The following is a 20,756-nucleotide window of genomic DNA, read 5'->3' on the forward strand; positions in this document are numbered from 1 at the left end:
TAGTTGTATTATGTCCCATGTGGACTGTTAATATTTCTGTACCTGATGGTCCTGCTTTTGTCACTGTGGCCCAGAATCACCATAGCAGCAGAGCGAGGAATGAGAACATAAAAAATTACATGTGATTGAATAAGACCGAAACTTTCCTCCTTCCCAAAACAAAGCTCGTAACAAAATTGATTAAATAATTCCCCAGAAAAATAATGGTTCCAAGACTCCAGGTAGATCTTCCTCGCCAATATTCACTCCGTTTGAGAAACTGTGCTGAATTTGCCTCTGCCTTACAGAGAACAAAATGCTGAGCAATGAAAACTGTGCATAGTATTTATTCTTGCTGCTTCATGTTCTCTTCATGAACTCTGTATTCCCCCCAACACAAAAGTAATTATTGTTTGTGTCTTTTCTGTGCAGAGAATTTTGCATACATTGCTAGCACTGGTTCATGTAAAGCAGAAGGACCTGCCAGAGCTTCCTGGGAGGGAGGAGAGACGGGGAGACACTAGCTCTGCACCCTCACCTCTGCCTGCGCCTCACTCACTCAGCCTTGATGCAGTTGGTCATAACAAGTACTGAGTCCCTGTGCTGGGTAACAGTGAACAGTGGGGGGATTGAGGGAGCAGAGGGGCTTTGGAAGTCAGGCAACGTCACTGGAGGACAAGTTGGAACAAGAGATCAAGAAGGAGGAGACTGGTTCTGGCAGAGGGGCTAGAAATAATGCTGGAGAGTGACAAAGTTTTGGTTAGAGCCTAGCAGGATGAAATGGTGCTGGGCTATTTAGGTAAAGAGCTGGGGAGGAAAAACATGGCATGGGAATGAGAGCAGGGAAGAACACTGAGCGGGAAAAGCCTGGGCTAGACACTGATTGGAGGAAACACGATTGAGAAGTTGGGTGTACAAAGAGCTTGGCAAAAAACCCTGCAACAAAAGTCAAAGGAAGCTGTACTATAACTATAAAATTCTGTGTAATTTATGCTTAGCACTCTGAAAGATCAGTGCTTCACATCAAACACCTAAACTTAATAGAGTCTTCAACACGTCAGATATTATCAGGGTATTATATCCCTCACCTCGTAGACGTTCATCACCTCTCTTGTATTAATAAGCTCCACAGAAAGTAAAAGCCTTTGAAGAAATTGGTCGTTCTGGATTCAGAGCTGAGTTTATCTAGTTGTAATGCACAAAAGGCACAAGTCCACACATTAACTGCAAAAAATGAATAATTTCTTGTTCAGTGAGCACTGTTCGTCATGTGTGCTGATTGAGGCAGAGGTCTAGTGGAAAAAAAATAGTATCCAGTCATGAAATTAAAGACTTTGACTTAATGCATATAGACAAATGGGATTTAGGCAATGTGCAAGTAAACTTATCATAACATTGGGTGCTTCATTCTTCTAATGTGAGATTCTATATTGTTTGAACCTAAGTAAAATCATGCATGAAGAGAGAAAACGCGGATATATGTATGAGGAGTGACATACATTTTTCCTTCCTACTGAGAAAGGATGGTGATTTATACTGATACCAGTACATACTGATCAGACGTTATTTGGGCATCCTATCCGTGTGGGGTCTGTGAGTAATATTTAACAGTATTTTACTGTAACCGTGATGATCTAGGTGCTAGGCAAGAAGCAGGGATGATATATTTTATTAGACCAACTGATGCAGTTGGAAAAATAGGATAACTTTTAAGGTTCAGAATGGACTTGCTGGTGTGAAAGCCAGGCAAGGTATAGAAAGGGAGTGTTAAGTGTGACATCCTTCTGTCCCTTTCCCTCTTCCCTGTGTATAATAGTCCGGTGTTCATGATGCATGATGGCAAATTTCCCAAACTATGGAGACATTAGTGTATGGGACATAAGGACACTTAAAACTGAAGACAGGTATACCGAATGGGGTAATCAGGCTGCTCTGACATGTCATTTTGTTTGTCTGGGCACAGAAAAGAAGCGGATCATTTGCATTGCTTGCTATCTCCCCTCCCCTGTGCTACAGAATTCCCACAGAAATTTGCTGCGAAAGAAGCTGGTGCATTTGCCTCTGTTCCTGTGAGAAACGTTGTGACCTGCTCAATAAAATGGGCAACCTGCGCTCAGGAGCAGCAGCCCTTCTGTGAGCTTCTTCAGCCGTTCCTGGGTCTTAGTTTACTTCTTTCCATCAGAGCAGCAAGGATCTTCCTTCTCAAAGCTATTCCAATCAAGACTTTCTCTTTGTAAACCTTGTTTTCTTTTTCCACAGGCAATTTTGCTTTTGCAAATATCAGCTCATGGTCTGTAATGAGACAATTCAGAGCTTTTCCTTTTTTTCAGGAAGAAATGCCATGTCAGCATTGAGAAGAGCAAAGGATCTATTTTGTGTCTCACACTGTCTGTCAAGCAAATTTCAGTGAGACATGTTCAAAATATTTTACCAGTGATTTTACTTGCTCAGGATAGGTTGAGTTAAAAACTAATAGTTACTAAGCCCCATATTTCGGTTATATTCTCTGACCTGCTTTCTTTCCCTTAACAGTTACTAAGTGTTACTATGAGATTGGTGAACCATAGAGACAGGTGGACATGACTTATGACAGTGTCCAGAATCAACAAAAATGATAACTAGCAGATTTCTTCCTCTTTATTCAAATTTTCAATTGACAGTAGTGACAGGAGGCTAGTTATTTTGTCTGAGTGTAAAGGAAAGTTGATGGTCAAGATGCAGACAGTGCTGAAGGAGCAAACTGTGAAATTAGAAATCAGTGTCGGTTGGGCTTTTTTTGCTGCTAGGTTTCAGGCTTCAATCCTAAAGAAACCTGCCCTTCAGTTTCTATATCTGATTTATGTCAGATGATCATTTGAATTATAGAATTTCCTCAGTATCATCATTCTTCTTGCAAATGTGTATTTCAGTACAAGGCAGATGGCACAGATTACTTTATATTCCTAATGCTCTCCTATCTGTAGGAGAGCCACGCCACAGTTTGCTGATGCTGGCTGTCTGGGTTATGTATTCCCAGGGGCCCTGCATGTTTAGAATGTATTCTTTTGCCCTTTCCCCTGTCGTCTCATGTTTTGCTATGATAGAAGCACCAGCAAATGAAAGGCTTGTTATTGATTTCTGGGCAGATGTTAATAATTTCCATGTAACTCTGCATTGGAGTGGCAGTAACTTATGTACAAAATTTGACACCTTAATTATTTTTTGATAGGAAGGGGACCACTAAACCATGATACAGCAGCCTATTAACTTTGGATCTGTGGGTTCAAAACAGCTTGAAGCTTCAAGTGAAATACGTGACGCTGTTTGTTTGTGTCTCAAAGCTAGCAGAGAGTCCTGTATGTCCAGAGTCGAAGGAAGAAGAAATCCTGAAAGAGAGGATGTTTTCCTCTCAGTATTTCTAGCCTAGCTTAAACCACAAGTATTGGGGATTTCAGGAGAAGCGCGATTTATGGGCTACCGAGTCTCATTCCTGGTGCATCCAAGAATGCTCTCGTTTACTCAGCCAAAGGGATAAGTTCAAGAATTCCCATGTTCATCTGTCAGCCCTGTCCAGTAGACATAGATTCAGTTCAAAGAATTTGGAGCTTTATGAAAAGTTCCCATGAACTGGGAAGGTTAAATAGATGTCTTAGCACGGATACTTATGTGGTCATCAGGAAGTATTGAACTGTGAGCTCCCAAAATCTGATCCTAAGCCACAGAAGGTGTTGCCAAAACTGAAATGCTAAATTTCTGTCATTAGGATAGCGAATAGTTCCTTTAGCTAGGGGTAAATATCAGGCTATTGCTGGCTTTGCTTTCAACAGCCTTCTTTAAGAGGACCCTCAAGAGGTTTGTCAACATACACAGCATAGCTAATGATTCCTTTAAAAACTGCATGTGCATTTCTATTTACCAGATTAAGATGACCACAACAGAAGTGACATATATATATCACCATCCTGTTAAAACTGTCCTGTTCGGCAATTCCTATTCTTAGTGCCACCACAGCCACTCCCACCATAATGCATCAGCATTTCAAAAGATGCCATATTCTGAACAATAGAGTAAATGGCAAAAAATAGATAAAAATTATTTCTGTCTTAGTGGAAGAAAGATGCACTATGAAAGAAAAAAGATGTGAAATCTTAAGGTGCAGTTGTTTTGTTTTGCACCACTATCATCAGGATTAATTCAAGTGACTTAAATAGTATAATCATTGATTTACTCAGGGGCCAGGTAGGCAAGAAAAAAAATGGATTCTCTGGGTAGTCCAGTACACTTTTGTCCTCCAGAGCTAGGCCAGAGTGTGCCCGTACAGTGTTTACTTTGCCTAAAAAGAGAAAGTGCAGTAGTTTGATGTAGTGTTCCTTAACAGTTAGCCTCAAATGCTGGGCTGTGCATCTGTATTCACAGAGGTAACAGTGCTGAAGAAATGAGCCTGGAAAAAGATAGAGAGAGGACCTGGGAAGAGAAAAGAAGTTTAAATTATAAGCCAAGGTCTTTCAGCTTGCTCAGCTGCAGACACAACACGCAAACCTGAGGAATGAAACTAATTAGGATTCCATTAAAAAGAGGAGAAAAAAAATCTTGCTGAGACCCAAGTCACATCACAACGGTCAAAGTGAAGCCTCACTCACTAATGTAGCCTTAATTCATTTTATTTTGCAGAGACAGCAAGCTCACCATGTTGCTTCGGGAGTCCCTGGGGAATATGAACTGCCGCACCACGATGATAGCTCACATTTCAGCTGCCGCGGGGAACTACGCGGAGACGCTGTCCACCATCCAGATTGCATCAAGGGTCCTCAGGATGAAGAAAAAGAAAACTAAGGTAAGACAGTGTGGAACTCCCTTCTTGTACTGGTGGAGGAGGGAGGGAGCAGGACCCTGAAGGATCTTTAATGAGGTAGAGCAGCATATAACAAAATCAATAATCATAATTTCCGAGTGAAGGGGTTGTATGTATCCTGTCCTAGGCGAGTGGCTCAGAGCACATAGCAGAGACTAAGGAGACAAATGCTTCAGCCTCGGGTACAGAGAAGTATGTTCAAGTATATCTGTTGCACCAGGTTTGCAAGCTGGCCTCATTTAGTGATATGCCTGTCACACAGCATTTATTATCAGTTATATTCTTAGTGCTGATGAATAGTAGGGAATGAAGCTGCTTTAAATTTAAAGGCATTTTGGGTTAATGAAGAATTACATTCTCACTGTTTCTCAGAGATAGTAGGAGCAAAGTAACTGCAAAGCAGTGTGTCCATTCTGGCACTGTTGCCCCTTTTATTCCCACTGCTTATGGGTGATTAATAGATTTTTGAAAAAGTGGAGTAGTGGTGGACTCTGCATTTGCACAGTCCTGGTTCTTTCAGTGTAGCTTATGTTGTAAATTGGATTCAAATAGCAAATTTTTATGTGTTTAGTTCGGATTGATGGCCTATGGATTGACAAAAACTTTTAACAGAGACAAGTGAAGGTCTACACAGCATCACAGTGGTGTGTCCACAGAGAACTGTGTGTGTATATTCAATTTGATTTACTGGTAGCATGACCAAAAGGGAACTGCATTTATTTTCTCTGCCTTCTTTATATATACGTTTTCTTGTGCCTTTTCACACAAACATGCACAAAAAAAAACAGCAAAACTTTTGACAGATGTCTGATTTCTTTATTCAGCCTTGATTAAGGGACAGCTCCTCATCCATTTATTCAGCACTTCTTTAGGAAGTCTTATGACTCTTAGAATGGGACACTCAAAGCTGGAGCATCAGTTTGTATTTTGAATAATGCTGTATTTTTTCTCTTGGACTGTGGTTTAGAAACTTTAGATATAACTGTAACTCTTTTGCACATGTGGCTCATGCAAGTTGCCATTTGAAATGCTGAAACGCTGTGGTCTTTGTCTCTCTCACACACTGCAGTACACATCCAGTTCTTCTGGAGGAGAGAGCTCTTGTGAGGAAGGCAGGATGCGGAGGCCAACCCAGCTGAGGCCTTTCCATTCTAGAAACACTGTGGACCCAGACTTCCCTATTTTGCATCTATCAAGTGACCCTGATTATTCATCCAGCAGTGAACAGTCCTGTGACACGGTGATTTATGTTGGCCCCAACGGCACTGCCCTTTCTGATAAGGAATTGACAGATAATGAGGGTCCTCCTGACTTTGTTCCCATAGTTCCTGCACTGCAGAAGACCAAAAATGAGGGCAGATTAGAAGAAGTTTGTGAATCAGGAGCCAGCACATCTGAAAGAGACTGCCTGAAGTGCAACACCTTTGCAGAGCTCCAGGAGAGGCTGGATTGCATAGATGGCAGTGAAGAGACTAACAAATTTCCCTTTGAAGAGATGCCTGCTCAATTTAGTTCAGACCAGATGTCTAAGAGCTCTGTCTCAAGCCAACTGGCAGAGCTTAGCCACTTAGCAGAGTCAGATAAGGAAGATACCATGCCAGAATGTCAGCATCCTGAGAGAGAAGCCAAGGAAAATATAAATGCAACACCCAGCAAAACTAAGAGAAATCACTCCCCTGTTCCTTCTGGAGCTCTCACTAACATTTCAACTCCTTCTTCTCCCAGGAGTATAACAGGCAGCTCTAGTAAAGAGCTTAGCTCCTCCCAGCTAGCGCACAGCGCAAGCTTGCAGAGCAGCAGAGAAAGTCTCAACAGCTGTGGCTTTGTGGAAGGCAAACCAAGGCCAATGGGTTCGCCCCGGCTGGGCATTGCAAGCCTCTCCAAGACTTCTGAGTACAAGCCACCAACTTCTCCTTCCCAGAGATGCAAGGTCTATACACAGAAAGGAGTTCTGCCCAGCCCCACTCCCTCGCCAACCCCCTTGGGTAAGGATGCTGGGGTGAGGTCTAGTGAACCCTCGTTGCAGCCAGAAATCCGGACCCCTCCTGTAGGAATGAGCCCACAAATCATGAAGAAGTCAATATCCTCCAGCAATGGGGAATTTGAAGAGCCCATTCTTGATGAAGACCAGCAACAAAACCTTTCACCAGAATCCAAAAAGGAGATTTTAAGCACCACCATGGTGACTGTGCAGCAGCCATTAGAGCTGAATGGAGAGGATGAGCTGGTGTTCACCCTTGTAGAAGAACTAACCATCAGTGGGGTCCTTGACAATGGGCGCCCAACCAGTATCATCAGTTTTAACAGTGACTGTTCTGTACAGGCTTTGGCCTCTGGGTCTAGGCCAGTCAGTATTATCAGCAGCATCAGTGAAGACCTTGAATGTTACTCCAGTGCAGCTCCTGTGTCGGAGGTCAGCATCACACAGTTCCTTCCACTTCCAAAACTGGGACTGGATGATAAATCCCAGGATGATGGCAGCAGGCGCTCATCCATCAGCTCATGGCTGAGTGAAATGAGCACAGGGAGCGACGGTGAACAGTCGTGTCACAGTTTCATAGCCCAGGCCTGCTATGGTCATGGGGAAGCAATGGCAGAGCCCCCCGTCTCTGAGTTTGCAAGCACCATACAAAGTGCTGGCATGATTTGTGTAAAGGACAAACAGAAGCCAGTGACTGACAACATGCTCATATTGTCAGAAATGGGGGAGGACGCTTTCGGCAAAGTGCCACCCATCAAAGGCTGTAAAATATCAGCTCTAGGGAAGACGACTGTTACGATCAAAAACACTGCAAACCTCAGCAGCTGTGAGGGCTACATCCCAATGAAGACAAACATTACTGTTTATCCCTGTATTGCTGTTAATCCCTTTAAAGCGCAAGACACTGATGATGCTGTATCGGCAGTAGCTACAGACCCAAAAGTTACTCATTCCCATGAAAGGAAAGAATCCAGTGCTAAAAAGGATATCAAATTTGAAGACCCTTGGCTAAAGAGAGAAGAAGATATAAAACCGGACAGTTCTGGAAGCAGTGATGGCCCAAAGGCTGACACCATTTCAGCCAAGCCGGAGCACAGCACAAAGCAGACCTCAACAGACAGGTTTAGTAGCAGCAGCAGTGGGGACACCTCTGTCTCCCCAGCGTCCGACAGTCTGAAGAGGATTGTGGATGGGTGTGAGATGGCAGCTCCGGGCTCTGCAACCCAGAGCCCTGTTCATTCTGCTGACGGTTTGAAGAACAGCAGTCTCCCTCGAGGGCTCCCAAAGGCAAGCAAGCTGGAGGAGCCTGAAGGTGCTCTCCACCCTACCGCCGCTGACAACAGCGGTACCAGCTCTCCTGCCCTGCACCAGTTTTCTAAGGCTAGCCTAGACAAGAAAATGGCCTCTCCCAAACACTGTGTCCTCACTCGACCCAAAGGGACCCCTCCGCTGCCTCCGGTGAGAAAGTCAAGCTTGGATCAGAAGAACAGAGCCAGCCCCCAGCACAGCGCAGCCAGCAGTACCACGAGTAGTCCCTCCAGCCAGCCCGTGTCTTTCCTGGCAAGCTTTCCTGATGAGCTGAATGGCAAGCAGAAGGGCTCTGGCATTGACAGCAGCAGCAGCAGCAGCAACAGCAGCAGCAAGCTATTTAGTGCCAAACTTGAGCAGCTTGCCAGCAGGACAAACTCCCTTGGGAGGTCCACAGGGAGCCACTATGAGTGTTTGTCACTGGAGAGAGCAGAAAGCCTGTCCTCTGTGAGCTCCAAAATGAGCCCTAGCAAAGACACCACCATGCCTAGGGCAGGAAGGAGCCTCAACCGCAGTGTCATGTCCTCACCAACCAACTCGGGCCTCTCTCAGTCCGCAGGTGCCTCCCCAAAAGCCAGCCAGTCTAAGATCTCTGCAGTCAGCAAGCTCCTGTTGGCAAGTCCCAAAGCCCGGAGCCTGTCTGCCTCTGCCACCAAAACGCTCAGTTTTTCCACCAAATCTCTGCCTCAGTCCGTAGGGCAGAGCTCCAGCTTGCCTCCAAGTGGCAAGAACATGTCCTGGTCAACGCAATCCCTCAGCAGAAACCGAGGCTCCAGTCTTGCTTCCAAACTGCCTCTTCGAGCTGTTAATGGACGGATTTCAGAACTACTCCAAGGGAGCACAAGTGCAAGAGGTTTGCAGCTACGTGGAAACTCTGAGGCAGATGAGCGTGGGGGCCTTCACGGAGAGGAGAAACCGGCTGTTCACATGCTGCCTTCACCTTACAGCAAGATCACTCCTCCTCGGAAACCTCACCGCTGTAGCAGTGGCCATGGGAGTGACAACAGCAGCGTCCTGAGTGGGGAGCTGCCCCCAGCCATGGGGAAAACAGCCCTTTTCTACCACAGTGGGGGAAGCAGTGGCTACGAGAGCATGATGAGAGACAGTGAAGCAACGGGGAGTGCTTCCTCAGCACAAGACTCAATGAGCGAGAATAGCAGCTCTGCTAGTGGGAGGTGCCGAAGTCTCAAAACTCCAAAGAAGCGATCGAACGCGGGTAAGCTTGTGGTGGGGTGGGAGAGGAGTGCAGGTCAAAGGGGCTGCCTGCTTCCTGGGTGGGAGGCTAGCTCCAGGAGCTAGTTCTGTGTGAACTGCGTCTAGCAGCAGAGATGTGAGACCAGGGTTAAGTGTCCTTGGCTCCGAGTCTTTAGTTTGTCCACAGCATGCACTGATCCTGTATGGGTTGCATTGGTTTTGCGTTGGAGTCTCTGCCTGAACCATTTCACCTAGGTTTATTTTACATTGACAGAAGAACACTAGTCCATAAAACTAGTTACTGTTGGTAATGACAGCCACTTTCAGATTTTTTTTTATACAAACATGCGTCTTATTTAATTCCAGAAAGATGCTTTTGTGAGACAGTTGAAATGTAATTGTTATTAAGCATTATGAGTACGGACTCCTCTCTAGGTATACAAGCATTACAGCAACAAAAGATCAGCATCTTTCTGAACAGTAGTATCTCCTCTGGGCTCGCCTTTGTGCTTGTGCTCTCTGGATGCCCAAAGGCGCAAAGATGCCTGGCAGCCAAAACTACCATTCAGTTCCTTCTCACTACCCACGCTGGAAGGTGGAACAGAGTTAAGCCCATGCCTTTTGCAACACGACAATCCTGCCTCATAGAATCTTTTCTTTTTGAGTTATGGATCCTTCTTTACCTAATAATTTATAAATAATAAATTACATTAATAATGATATAAATAAGGGAATAACTGCATGGATATTTGTGCAAATTGAGAATGTCTCCCAGGGGAAATGCTTAAAAAAAACTTAAAAAACTGCAGTCAGAGCCTGCATGTTCTTTAGGCTTCAAAGTCCATCATACACAAACCCAGCTAGGAGAGGGTTTGGGAGACTGTGATTCATGATTTGTTGTTATGCTTATAAAACTAGTTGTTTCATCTTGCTTCTCTCTGCTTTCATATCACATTGAGACTGGGATATACATGAGGAAGGAGTGCCTTTGCATTGTGCTTGCGGAAGGGTTTCAAATCTGCAACGTTGTTCTTTATACCAGTGTTTTATTTTGGCTCACGAACCTTGGCCTTCCCTAGCCCCTCTCTGGGACTGAATATTGTGTCACTGCCTCTGAAAAAGGGAGGTGTGAAGAGAGGGCTGTTGGAAACTCAGGTTTCTCATCGCGTTTCCAGTGGTCTGGAGGACAATGCTGGAGAGGAGAGGTTTTCCCTAGGGCTAGTCCTGGCATAGGACTAGCGCCCTATCTGCCGTTGTACTGATGCTGGGTTGTTGTCCCCTGCTGGTACGTGAAAGTGGAGAGTGATGAGGCAAGCGGAACACTTTCCTTAGCAGGGAAAATATGGAGTCCAAGCTTTGTCATCTTTTTCACTGCTATGCAAGATCTGACATGAATTCCATGTCTTTTTCTCCAAACGTGTCATTTTCAGCCAGTGTTTTCCCTGGGTTTTGGCTGCCAAACTGGCTGTATTATTCTAACTTCTGGTGTGTTTTAGTTCCTCTTTGCCTGGCTAGCAATGCTGCAGGTATCTAGTTGTCAGATTTGACTCTCTGGGGTGATGGGCTTTTAGTGGTGGATTTGTGTCCCTGGGACTTGCCTGCCCAGGTGGTCTCAGCATAGAGACTGAGAGATGTCTCATGCTGACATCCCTCAAAGGATTTTGCAGCACTTAACTCAGACTGTCACCAGAACCTGGCATAGGTATGGGGAGAGTGCGTGTGTTATTTTTGATGTTTTGCTTTAGTGAGCAGTCCTGTATTGTTACGGATGTCTTACATGTGCTTATATATAAGTACAACCAGAGATTTTACACAAATTTTAAAAATTCTTTACTACCTCCTGTATCTTTAGCATCAAGCCACTCTCCAGAACTAATAAGCCTTCACTTTCTTATAACCCAGCTCCTGTTTGAATTTGGGCTTGCAGCAGTGAAATAATAATTCTATTTTGATGTGTTTGATAATAGTATATGTCAGCAGATTTATGATGACATAAAACCAGGATTATGACTTCAATGCAGGATAATGTGAAGGAGGAACTGAGATAGAAGGGAGAATGCAGTTGTTCACAACATATTTTTACTGCATAATAAACAGGAAAATGTTATGGTTTGCTATGCTTCATGTTCTGCAATATCTTCTTCGATAGGTTTGTTCTAGTCTGAATAATCTCTTGTAAGGAGTAGTTTTTAATGAAAAATAAACCATACGAAGGTTCCGAGCTCTTAAAAGATGGATATTATTTTAATATGGGATGTCAAGAGCATTGGACCTTTCCTGATTTGTGGTCACAGATCCACTGTGCTGTAATGGATATGGCACTATAGATATGCTCATTTCAGGTCAGGCAACCTTGTCCACTTTATTTATGATTATTATTAACAGAAATGCTATCTGTCAGGCACAATCAACATGAATCAGCCCAAGGCCCCTTTAAGAGAAGCTATAAAGAGTCTTTAAGAGAATCACCGGCAGCCCTGTCAGATTTCACAATTACTTTTGAAGTTCTGGCACATTGGAGAGACATAATTTTTTTCTTGAGATTAAGATCTTGCCTTTCAATGCTCTTAAGTGCATTATTTGTATGTGTAGGTGCTTCGGCACTCATCATACACTAAGCATCAGACCTGCACTGACAGCTTTTCACAGAGAAAGCGAGTTCATGAATGTTAGCCTTGGGTTAAATTTTGGGCTCTACATGGGTACATGTGCGCATCACGGCCCAGTATTCTGTGTACAAAATAAAAAAACATAGGAAAATGTTTCCCCCCTACATTTTGCTACCTACTGAAAAATTATATGTTTACATCATGAATCATGTAAGCCATCTCCCTACAGCTAATCTATCAGTTTAATAAATATTCCAACCTTTCTAGCATTTAACACTGGTCCTATAACTTCAACGTGAGCCTATATTGTCCCAGAGTGACTGCTGGTGGCAGAAACAGAGCTATTTAGCCCTGATCTACTGCTGTGCATTTCAGAGCTTTGTACAGCTGCTTTCTAATCCACTGTGCGGCGTTAAGTAGCCTTATTGACCCTGTTTTACAGGGGGAGAAATCAAGGCAGAGGGCTTCACTGACTTGCCCAAGGCCTGTAATTAATTGGGATCCAGGATTAAACGTTAGACGCCTCGGCTCCTAATGTCACTTGCAGCCTTGCCCGTGCCCAGCAGTGGGACGGGCTCTCCCTCCCAGCCCCTGCCCCACCATCCGTGCAGGCTCCACGTGCTCCGCTCACGCCGCCAGCCTTCTCCCCGGAAGAAGGAATCAGCCATTTGCCTGGCTCTGAGTCCAGTCTCTCGCTCAGGTAGGCCGTGCTGGCTTGAACACAACTCTGAAGTGTTAGGGCACAGTTTGTACGGTAATCACTAGCATCGATTATATATTATTTTTTAATACCTCAGGGATTCCAAGTGCAATGGCCTAGTGTCGATGACAAGCGAGCTTCTATAATACGTGCTCTTTTGTGTGATCAGGGAAGGCATTCAGGCTTAACACCACTTAAACAAAGCCCTATTGGTATTCTGGGGACACAACAGGTACGAGAGATGCAGGCAGGGTAGCAGATGAGGGCTTGCGAGATCTATGTTATGTTCTCCGCTGTGCTGCAGGCTGGCTGTATCACCTTGGGCAACTCATGTAATTTCTGTGTTCCCTGGTTACCAGCTCATAAAACTAGATAATGGCGTATGAAAAAAGAAAAAAGAAAAAAAAAAGTGGGATCCTTAGATGAGAGATGTTGCATAGCAGTTTACTGTTCTTCTGCTCTGTTTGGTAGTATTTTTCCCCCAGTTTAGTATGGGTGTGTGTGGGCATTAATTAAATTAATTATCAGTGCGAAATTTGGCTGCATTATTTTGGAGGTGCAGGATCCTGTCAACCACGAGCCGACACGAGGCAAGAGACCAGTCTCTGCTTACGTTTACCCAGAGAAGCCAGGCCCTGTTTGCACTGCCATGCAGCGGATGTGAAGGCTGGTGTTCGCCTTTTGCCCCTGTCCTCTGCTATGTATAGTGGTTATTGGTTCCTGCCCCTGTAATGCTCTATCACTGAGCTCTTGCTGAGGCTTTTTTCTCTCCTGGTCCTTTCAGGAATAGGGTTTGGTACCTAAGAGAGATCCTGCCCATGTTACACGTGCATGGATTCAGGGCCTGCAGCGAACCTTTGCATGTGTGTGTGCGTGCCCACGTGTGCACCAGCTTAAATCTCCCTTCCACAGAGAAGCTGTCTGACTTCAGATAATTACACTTTCTTGCTGCAGCATTTTATGGCTTTTGCCATAAAGGTTTTGTGATTCCTTGCGGCTCAGTGCTTAATTTCACCACCGAAGGAGAGCAGAATGCTATATGACTCTAAACACCTCCATAAAAAGACAGACTGTTAAGACATGAGAATAATAAATCCACAGTTAGAGTCCCTTTCCTCTCTTGCCACTGTGCTCTAGATTTCACTGGTGTTTCACTGGTGGAATGGCCTTTAAAATGGAGACTTAGAGGTTTCTGAAAAGCCCTGGAGACTGCATATTCAAACACACTCACTTTCTCTTTGAAAGCAGGAGCTAAAGCCAGAGGCTGGATCTGTGGGCCATAAATTATGAGAGTCCTTCTCTAACCAATATCACATTTTGAAAAGTGGCCAAAATGATAATGATGAAACGAAGCATCAGTTAAAGGACCCTGAGCTCTTCCTGTTGAACTCAAGTGAAAAGGAATTTGCTTCCTCTAAAGACTGTGTGAGGCTGTAGTGTAGGGAATGGAAAACTGTTATTTGTATCACAAAGCCATTGGGCATCTCCAACCTTTTTTTAACTGGTTTGCAAGTCATACTGGTAGGAACAGAGATAGTAATTGATACGCTGCATTATGCCCTTACTGTGACTGAGGATGTTCGGAATTAGAGAGAAGAATGCTGTTTACATGGAGGTTATCCCTCTGTGCATGTGACCGCTGGCCAGACAGCCTGTGCGGAGCACAGGGAGGAGAAGTGTGGGTTTCAGCTACATTTTTTTTTTTGTTCATTAAAACAACAGCATTGATTTTCCCAGGTCAAAGCCAGGCCATTTCATGCAGCAAATCTGTGTTGAAAGGGATCAGAGTAATCATTTTTTACACGCTTGACTACTGCATGCCAGCACTGAGCTTTCAGCCACATGGACATAGGAATGATTTAATAGAGGAAATGGCAGCAGGCTATTGTGCACAGTGAAGGCTCCATGTAACATGCATGACTGAGTTGCACACCATTAGGCTGGGTGTAAATAAAACCTGGTCCCCACGCTGGCGCAGTGAGCGCGCTGGAATGCCACCGTCCTGGCGGGAGCTACTGATCTCGCTGCAGAGCCCTCTGCACCCTCCAGCCTCTGCTTTTTCTGTCGTCTGTACGCCAAGGGTGCATCTCTGTATTGCAGTGCTGCAGTAGCAGTCAGCAGCTCCTTGGGGAATAATGCCTCAACAAACAGAATTCAGCCCAAAGTGAGATAAATGTTTAGAAGAGATTCTGGTCCTTTTTTGCCTGGGATTTGTGGATACTGAAAACTCAGCACCCACTCTGTGCCTCTTCCCTGGAACTTCTCCTTGATTGCTCATCAAACTGCCACACTGCAGGAGGGCGGCTTCCTGTCTGCCTTCAGCAGGGCTCATTCACCGGCTTTAAACTGCCCTGAAAAGCTCATTTTAAAATAAGGAGCTTTATAAAATAAGGAATTCGGGAAGCATGGTTAGGAAAGGGGCAGAGTGAGTAGAAAAAATCCTAAATTGGCAGTAGCTCCAGATGCTCAGAGTTGCCCCCCAGTTTATACCAGGATAGAAGCAACATATCTTTTATAGGCATGGACAGAAGATTGCAAACAAGTGTCTCTGTATGCCTGTAGCAAGCAGTTACTTCTAACCTGAAATGCCCGTGTATTGCTTATAGATTCATAAGGGCAGGATTGCATTTAAGTCATCACAGAATATGGCCTGACATATTTTACAGTAAGGTGGGCATAGAAGCTTGCATTGTGAATGATGCATCTGGCCTTGGTTTCCTATGCCAAATGTTCAGGTGCTATGTGCTCCTTCATAAGTAATCTGAGTTACCTGGATGAGCATATGCTGTTTAGTTGTTCTGGCAGTAAATGCTTGGATTTCTTGACGTTTGGAGCACAATGCCTGGAAAAACTTGGAGGGGAGCTTAGCATTATTCAAGGAGCACAGAAATCCAAGGAGTGAGTAGCCATGTGGTCTGCACAGGGGAAAGGATGCTGTAGAGAAACCTCCAAGAAAAGAGGTCAGAGGAATGGGAAGCAGCTGATCCCTTCTCGGACAATTGACCATGAGGATCCCGTAGGAAATAGGAGTGAGCAGGGAAATCAGTGGGGAATCTACCAAAGTAGGAGCCCAGTTGCGAGACACAGGGGAACAGGACCCATCATCTTGCCAGTAAGCAGTGTGAAACTACGGGAGAGGCTGAGGCTGTTACCACAGCAGGGAAAGCATCCCTTGGAAATGAAACCCCGGGAAATGGTGTGAGATTCGCAGTCTGTTCTGCTTGGACAGGGTTGTGTTTTTTTAATCACCTTCAGTTCAGGTGCACTGTCTATGGACACAGCAACAAAATGCCACACAGTGAGTTCTGTGCACAGAGGCGATTGTACTTCCCGTAATGCTTAGTGCAGCGGAGAAGAGCTGGGGCCCTAAAGCCTGGAGCCTAGGAGTACACACTGTACATTTCTGAAATTGTGATATATCAAGTTACGGTTTCATTTTCTATTTGCAATACTTTGAAATTTCTAGGAGAGCAGTTGCGATGCATCCTGTTCTGAAGATACATGCATCGTGCGTCTTTTCACAGAGTTTTTGCATTTATACTCGTGCTTTACCTTTTCACACAAAAGATGCTCAGACTGGAATGCGTGCTTGGAAAGCAATCCAAAGCAAATGTTCCAAAATACACAATACTTAAGCAAAACCAGACCTCTTCTTAGGGATTCTGCCGTGGTCAACACATACTTTTATAAGCACACATCTTCGTGCAGTTGGGTAGTTTTGCTGAGTTCAGTAAATCTGTTCTTATCCTTAAAGTCACCTTTGCAGACTTAGCTAGCTTGGTCTGTGTTTCTGATACCTTAAGCCTGAAGACTTCTCTGGGCTTGTCTTTGCTGCCGTATGTTACAGCTTCAGTGCTGCTCTTCAGACCTGCTCTTGTACAACACACCATCAGTGCTGTGTTCCTCCTTTTATCTTTATTTTAAATGGGGCACTCTTCAGCAGGGTTTAACCTAGAGCTCAAGGCAGCGCTGCTCATCGGTTGCTAAGATTGATTTGTATTCTGTGCATTTTCAGCCCTGTTTCATAGTGTGGTTACTCGTGCTCAAACTAGCCTAACTCAAGAGGGATTATTCAGAGTGTGGATTACTTCAAGCTAAGTGAAAAACATACCCTTGAAGATGGATGAAGAAGACATTCTGTTACTGGTTTCAGCTTTCATTAAGATAAATTTTCAATACATTTTCTTTTTTTTTATGGAAAAGGAGTGATTCCTACTTACTGGTGTGACAAAGATTCTGAGGAAAAGCAAACCCTGTCCAGGGGTCGGGGGGAGAGGCAGGAGGGACCTGAACTGCTCCATGTGCTGCGATGTGCTGAGCGGCCCGGCTGACCGCTGCCTTCCCGAGAGGTGTGCAGGGAAATGGAGGAGTGGTTTGCTGTAATTCCTACAAAGCATTTTATTAATTATACAGTCAAAATTTATGAGTTCCTAACCCCATCAAACACTATCAATAAATTTGTGTCTTCAAACGGGTATTTTGCATGTAAATGGAAAACTGTGTTCATTTAAAAAATTTAATCGTTTTCTGTGTGCGTTATCATGGATGAGCAAGCTGTCAACTGCTATGTGACATTCAACCTGAAACTCTACTTTGGCTCTATCTTCCTTACTGATCCCAGTCAATGTGAAATCAGGGGAAAAAAAAAAAAAAAGAATAAATAGAGGAACCAGCAGCAGGAGTCACCTGTCACGAGACACTGTTTTTGTCTCTACCTGGGCTAATAGGCAGTGTTAATTTAGAGTAAACTAGTTTCTGTCTGGCTTCACTACAAACACACAGGAGATCTTTCATTTCTTCCCAAAGCACACTGAGCCTCAGATAAATCATCCTGAGTCAGCATCCAAGGCTCAGATGAAAACAAGCCCTTCTTCCTCTTTCTTCTCTCGCCGGCGCACGGACGTGCTGCTGTGATGCTGCAATCAGCCCTGCGCAGGGGCCCCCCACCGCCCTCCCGCCTCTCCAAACCCGCTCTGTAGCTTCAGTGAGTCCGGCAACCCCGAGAGCCTGCCCACCTCCACAAGGCCTCCCTGCCCACCTCCACGAGGCCTCCCTGCCCACCTCCACGAGGCCTCCCTGCCCACCTGGCAGCCCCGAGAGCCTGTCCACCTCCACGAGGCCTCCCTGCCCACCTCCACGAGGCCTCCCTGCCCACCACGGCTCGTCGCTTGGAGGGCACAAAGACCCAACGGGGTCGGTGTGTTGTGACAAGCCACAGACGATCCGGAGGTGAACTCTGCCTGGGAAAACACGATGAGCTCATGTTAGCATAGCTACTGCCGCCGCAGCAGCCTCCTCTGCCTCTCTGCAGAGGGACAAGCGCTGTTAGCCGGAGCCTCAGGTTGGAGCCCTCCATCTAGACCACAGGCTGCTGTTTTTTCCGTGAGTGGGTATGAATGGCAGGTGAGGGCAAGAATATTTGCCATCATCCCTGTAATTCATATGCTGGTGACATCTGCTTTGCTTTGCTCAAAAAAAAAAAAAAAAAAAAAAAAAAAAAAGCCTGATTCTGGTCTTGTAGCATCCCTCTGCATTCAGGGGAATTGCACTTCCCAGAGCGCCTCGGGACTGCGCTTTGATCCTGATCGCAGAAGCAGTTCTTTGAAGGTAGTGTTAAGAAAAACAGCCACAGTGGGAAAAGAAGAAGAAAACAAAAAGGAGACGTCACACATTGCAGGGAGGGCAGAACCTTAATCACAGTTGTCCCTTGGACAGCTGGACAGATTTCCAGCATGTTCATATGCTTCCTTGAAATGTATGAGCAAATCTACAGGCATCATTCGTATGCTCCTCCCGTGAAAGTGGATGTGACCATTAGCACAGGGGCACAACGCAGAAAGACTTAGCTGTGTTTGCTTTGTATTGCACCGGAGGTTCAGAGCGGATGTTTGTATTAGCCTTGCTGGGTCTGAAAAATGACAAATAGCAAAGACAGATAAGAGATCATTTTTAACTACAGGCTAATCTGGAAGTCTGCTCTTGTGAAAAACCATGGCCAAGAGCTTAAAAATGTATCTTTAAAAGTATGACCGTGCATGTGCAGGGGGGTTGGACTAGATGATCCCTAGAGGTCCCTTCCAACCTTAAGGATTCTGTGATTCTATGATTCTGTTTAGTGCCTAAGTCCTTTTAGTCTGGCCTTGAGTGACAGTTGGGATATACCTTCACATCTAACCAAGTGGAAGGCTTCTTCATCAGGAGGGGCTGGGGACTATGCAGGATCTCCACCTTCAGCAAATCTTAGTAGTCTGCCACTGTGTCTTGCCTCCCTTGAAGCTCACAGTTGCTCTTGCCCTTTGGTAGTTTCTCTCTAGCATCACTGACAAGAGTCACCCTTAGCATTTCAGTCTGTTGGTGTCTTCTCAAAGGATGTGTCTTACTGCTGCAAGCCTTTAGCTATGGTAATGGGTCTGTTCTTGCTTTCTCTTCTGTTGTTCTTCTGATTCTCCTTGTGACAGGGCAGTTTCATCTAGGGCCTTATTGCAGCATGTTGAACATCAGAGAAGACTGCCATTGACTTCACTTGAGCATTAGAATAGGCCTAAAATAGCTTCTACTTACTGGTTTTTGTAAGGCTTCATTTGTCCTGTTATGGATTTAATTTGTAGAGTAAGTTTTAGCAGCAATACAAGTATGATGGGTGCCACAGGGGAACACTCTTGAAATCTCAGGCCATTTGGTATAAATGGGCCTCGCAGAGATCTCAGTCTGCCTGACTTGACTTTGTTCTCCTTATGTTCCATGGAGTGATCTGAGATGCCAAGGAATGTGTTTGAAATAACAGGTCAGTAACCAGGACAGTAACCAGGATTTTCAGATACATAACAAGATAAAACTTCTTCATCCATTTTAAAGCTAGCATGTACAGATTAGTTTGGTTGCTAAGTATTGGTTTCCGGTAGCCTGCTGCACTCAGAAATCAGTGGGACAAGATGTGATAGTTTGCACAAAGTCAACATGGAAATAGACACATATGACCAAAACTAGCTATTGCTTTGTTACTCGAAAATCCAAAAACTAGGCAGCTAGTAGGTTTTTGGAATTCTTCCTTGCTTGCTTGCTTACTTTTTTTATATGTTTTGCTGTTATTTTCATTGAAGCACCAACTTGGCAGACATGTTGAAGCTATTTACATTTAAATTTCAGTGAGTGTAGTTATAGACATTTCTTTAAATTATTTTATCTTGTTTTTAAAACAAAATCTGCACGATCATTCTGCATCCCTTCCCTGCTGGCGTGAGGCTTTGTGCTTACTGCCAATAGAATCAGTTAATAGTTTCATTCAAAATTGCTGGCTCTGGCTTTTGGTTTTGGTTTCTTCCACTCCCTGCATTCCTGCTCTCTCCTATGGAGGAGACTTCAGGAGCGATCATTTACAAAATCAACCTTTATTTTTTTCTACCCACGTGTCTCATTGTACTAAACTGAGCAGGGAAATGAAATCAGCTTGTTTTCTTCCTCTGCATGTGTGTTTTTTCTCCCAGCAACCCGTATGCGCCTGCCTCCATGTCCTTCCTGCTGCCATCAGGCTAGTGACATACTTTCTTTCCCTCACTTAGCTGTAGGCCCTGACGTGGCGACTCACGTGGCAGATGGTTTCCATATGGCGTAGGCTTTGTCAGCCTGGTATATTTTGAGCTATTGCGCTGTTCCCATCCACTGTGCTGGTATGATAAGGCAGGAAATGTGTGCGTGACCATCAGTGCTGTAGCAGACGTGGTGACGAGCCGTTCTACCAGCTGGTCACTGCTGCGGTTGTCTAGACCTTTACCACTGCTAGAGTAAGGGTGTGAGAGGCAGATGTTTTAGACAAATATTTTACTGAAAAGAGACCAGGCTAATGCACTTTGGCACCAACCACTGCACTAGGACATGGTTAGTACAGACATTTTGCCTCCTCTAGGTTCTTACTGCTGAAGCCACCTTAGAAGGGTGTTATGGACAGGACTAGATGGAGGTGTACTGGCACTCAGTGCCAGTGTGCTTGTTGGATTTGAGTGTCAAAGTGCTTTTTGTGCTATATTTAAAAGAAAAAAAATCCTCAAGATGGACTGTGCAGTGGCTGCCTAATACTTGTCCTTTGTCTATTAAGAGTCAACATCAATAAAGAGACTGTAAAACAAAGCCAGAACCTGCTAGCACGGATCCAGCCTC

At 44.8% G+C, this 20,756-nt stretch overlaps 1 protein-coding gene across 1 annotated transcript in view; it reads left to right on the forward strand.

The window, feature by feature from the left end:
- Nucleotides 1–20,756, forward strand: part of KIF26B (kinesin family member 26B) — a 272,866-nt gene that overhangs the window by 248,079 nt on the left and 4,031 nt on the right. Inside the window, exons 11-12 of the mRNA XM_088524291.1 lie at nt 4,630–4,792; nt 5,880–9,315. Of these exons, the coding sequence (XP_088380417.1) occupies nt 4,630–4,792; nt 5,880–9,315 (3,599 nt within the window). The remainder of the gene's footprint in view (nt 1–4,629; nt 4,793–5,879; nt 9,316–20,756) is intronic.

The sequence above is a fragment of the Tinamus guttatus genome, unplaced genomic scaffold (assembly GCF_059628265.1).
Source record: "Tinamus guttatus ecotype Peru unplaced genomic scaffold, ASM5962826v1 Tinamus_guttatus_pri_ptg000208l, whole genome shotgun sequence".
Classification (NCBI taxonomy): domain Eukaryota; kingdom Metazoa; phylum Chordata; class Aves; order Tinamiformes; family Tinamidae; genus Tinamus; species Tinamus guttatus.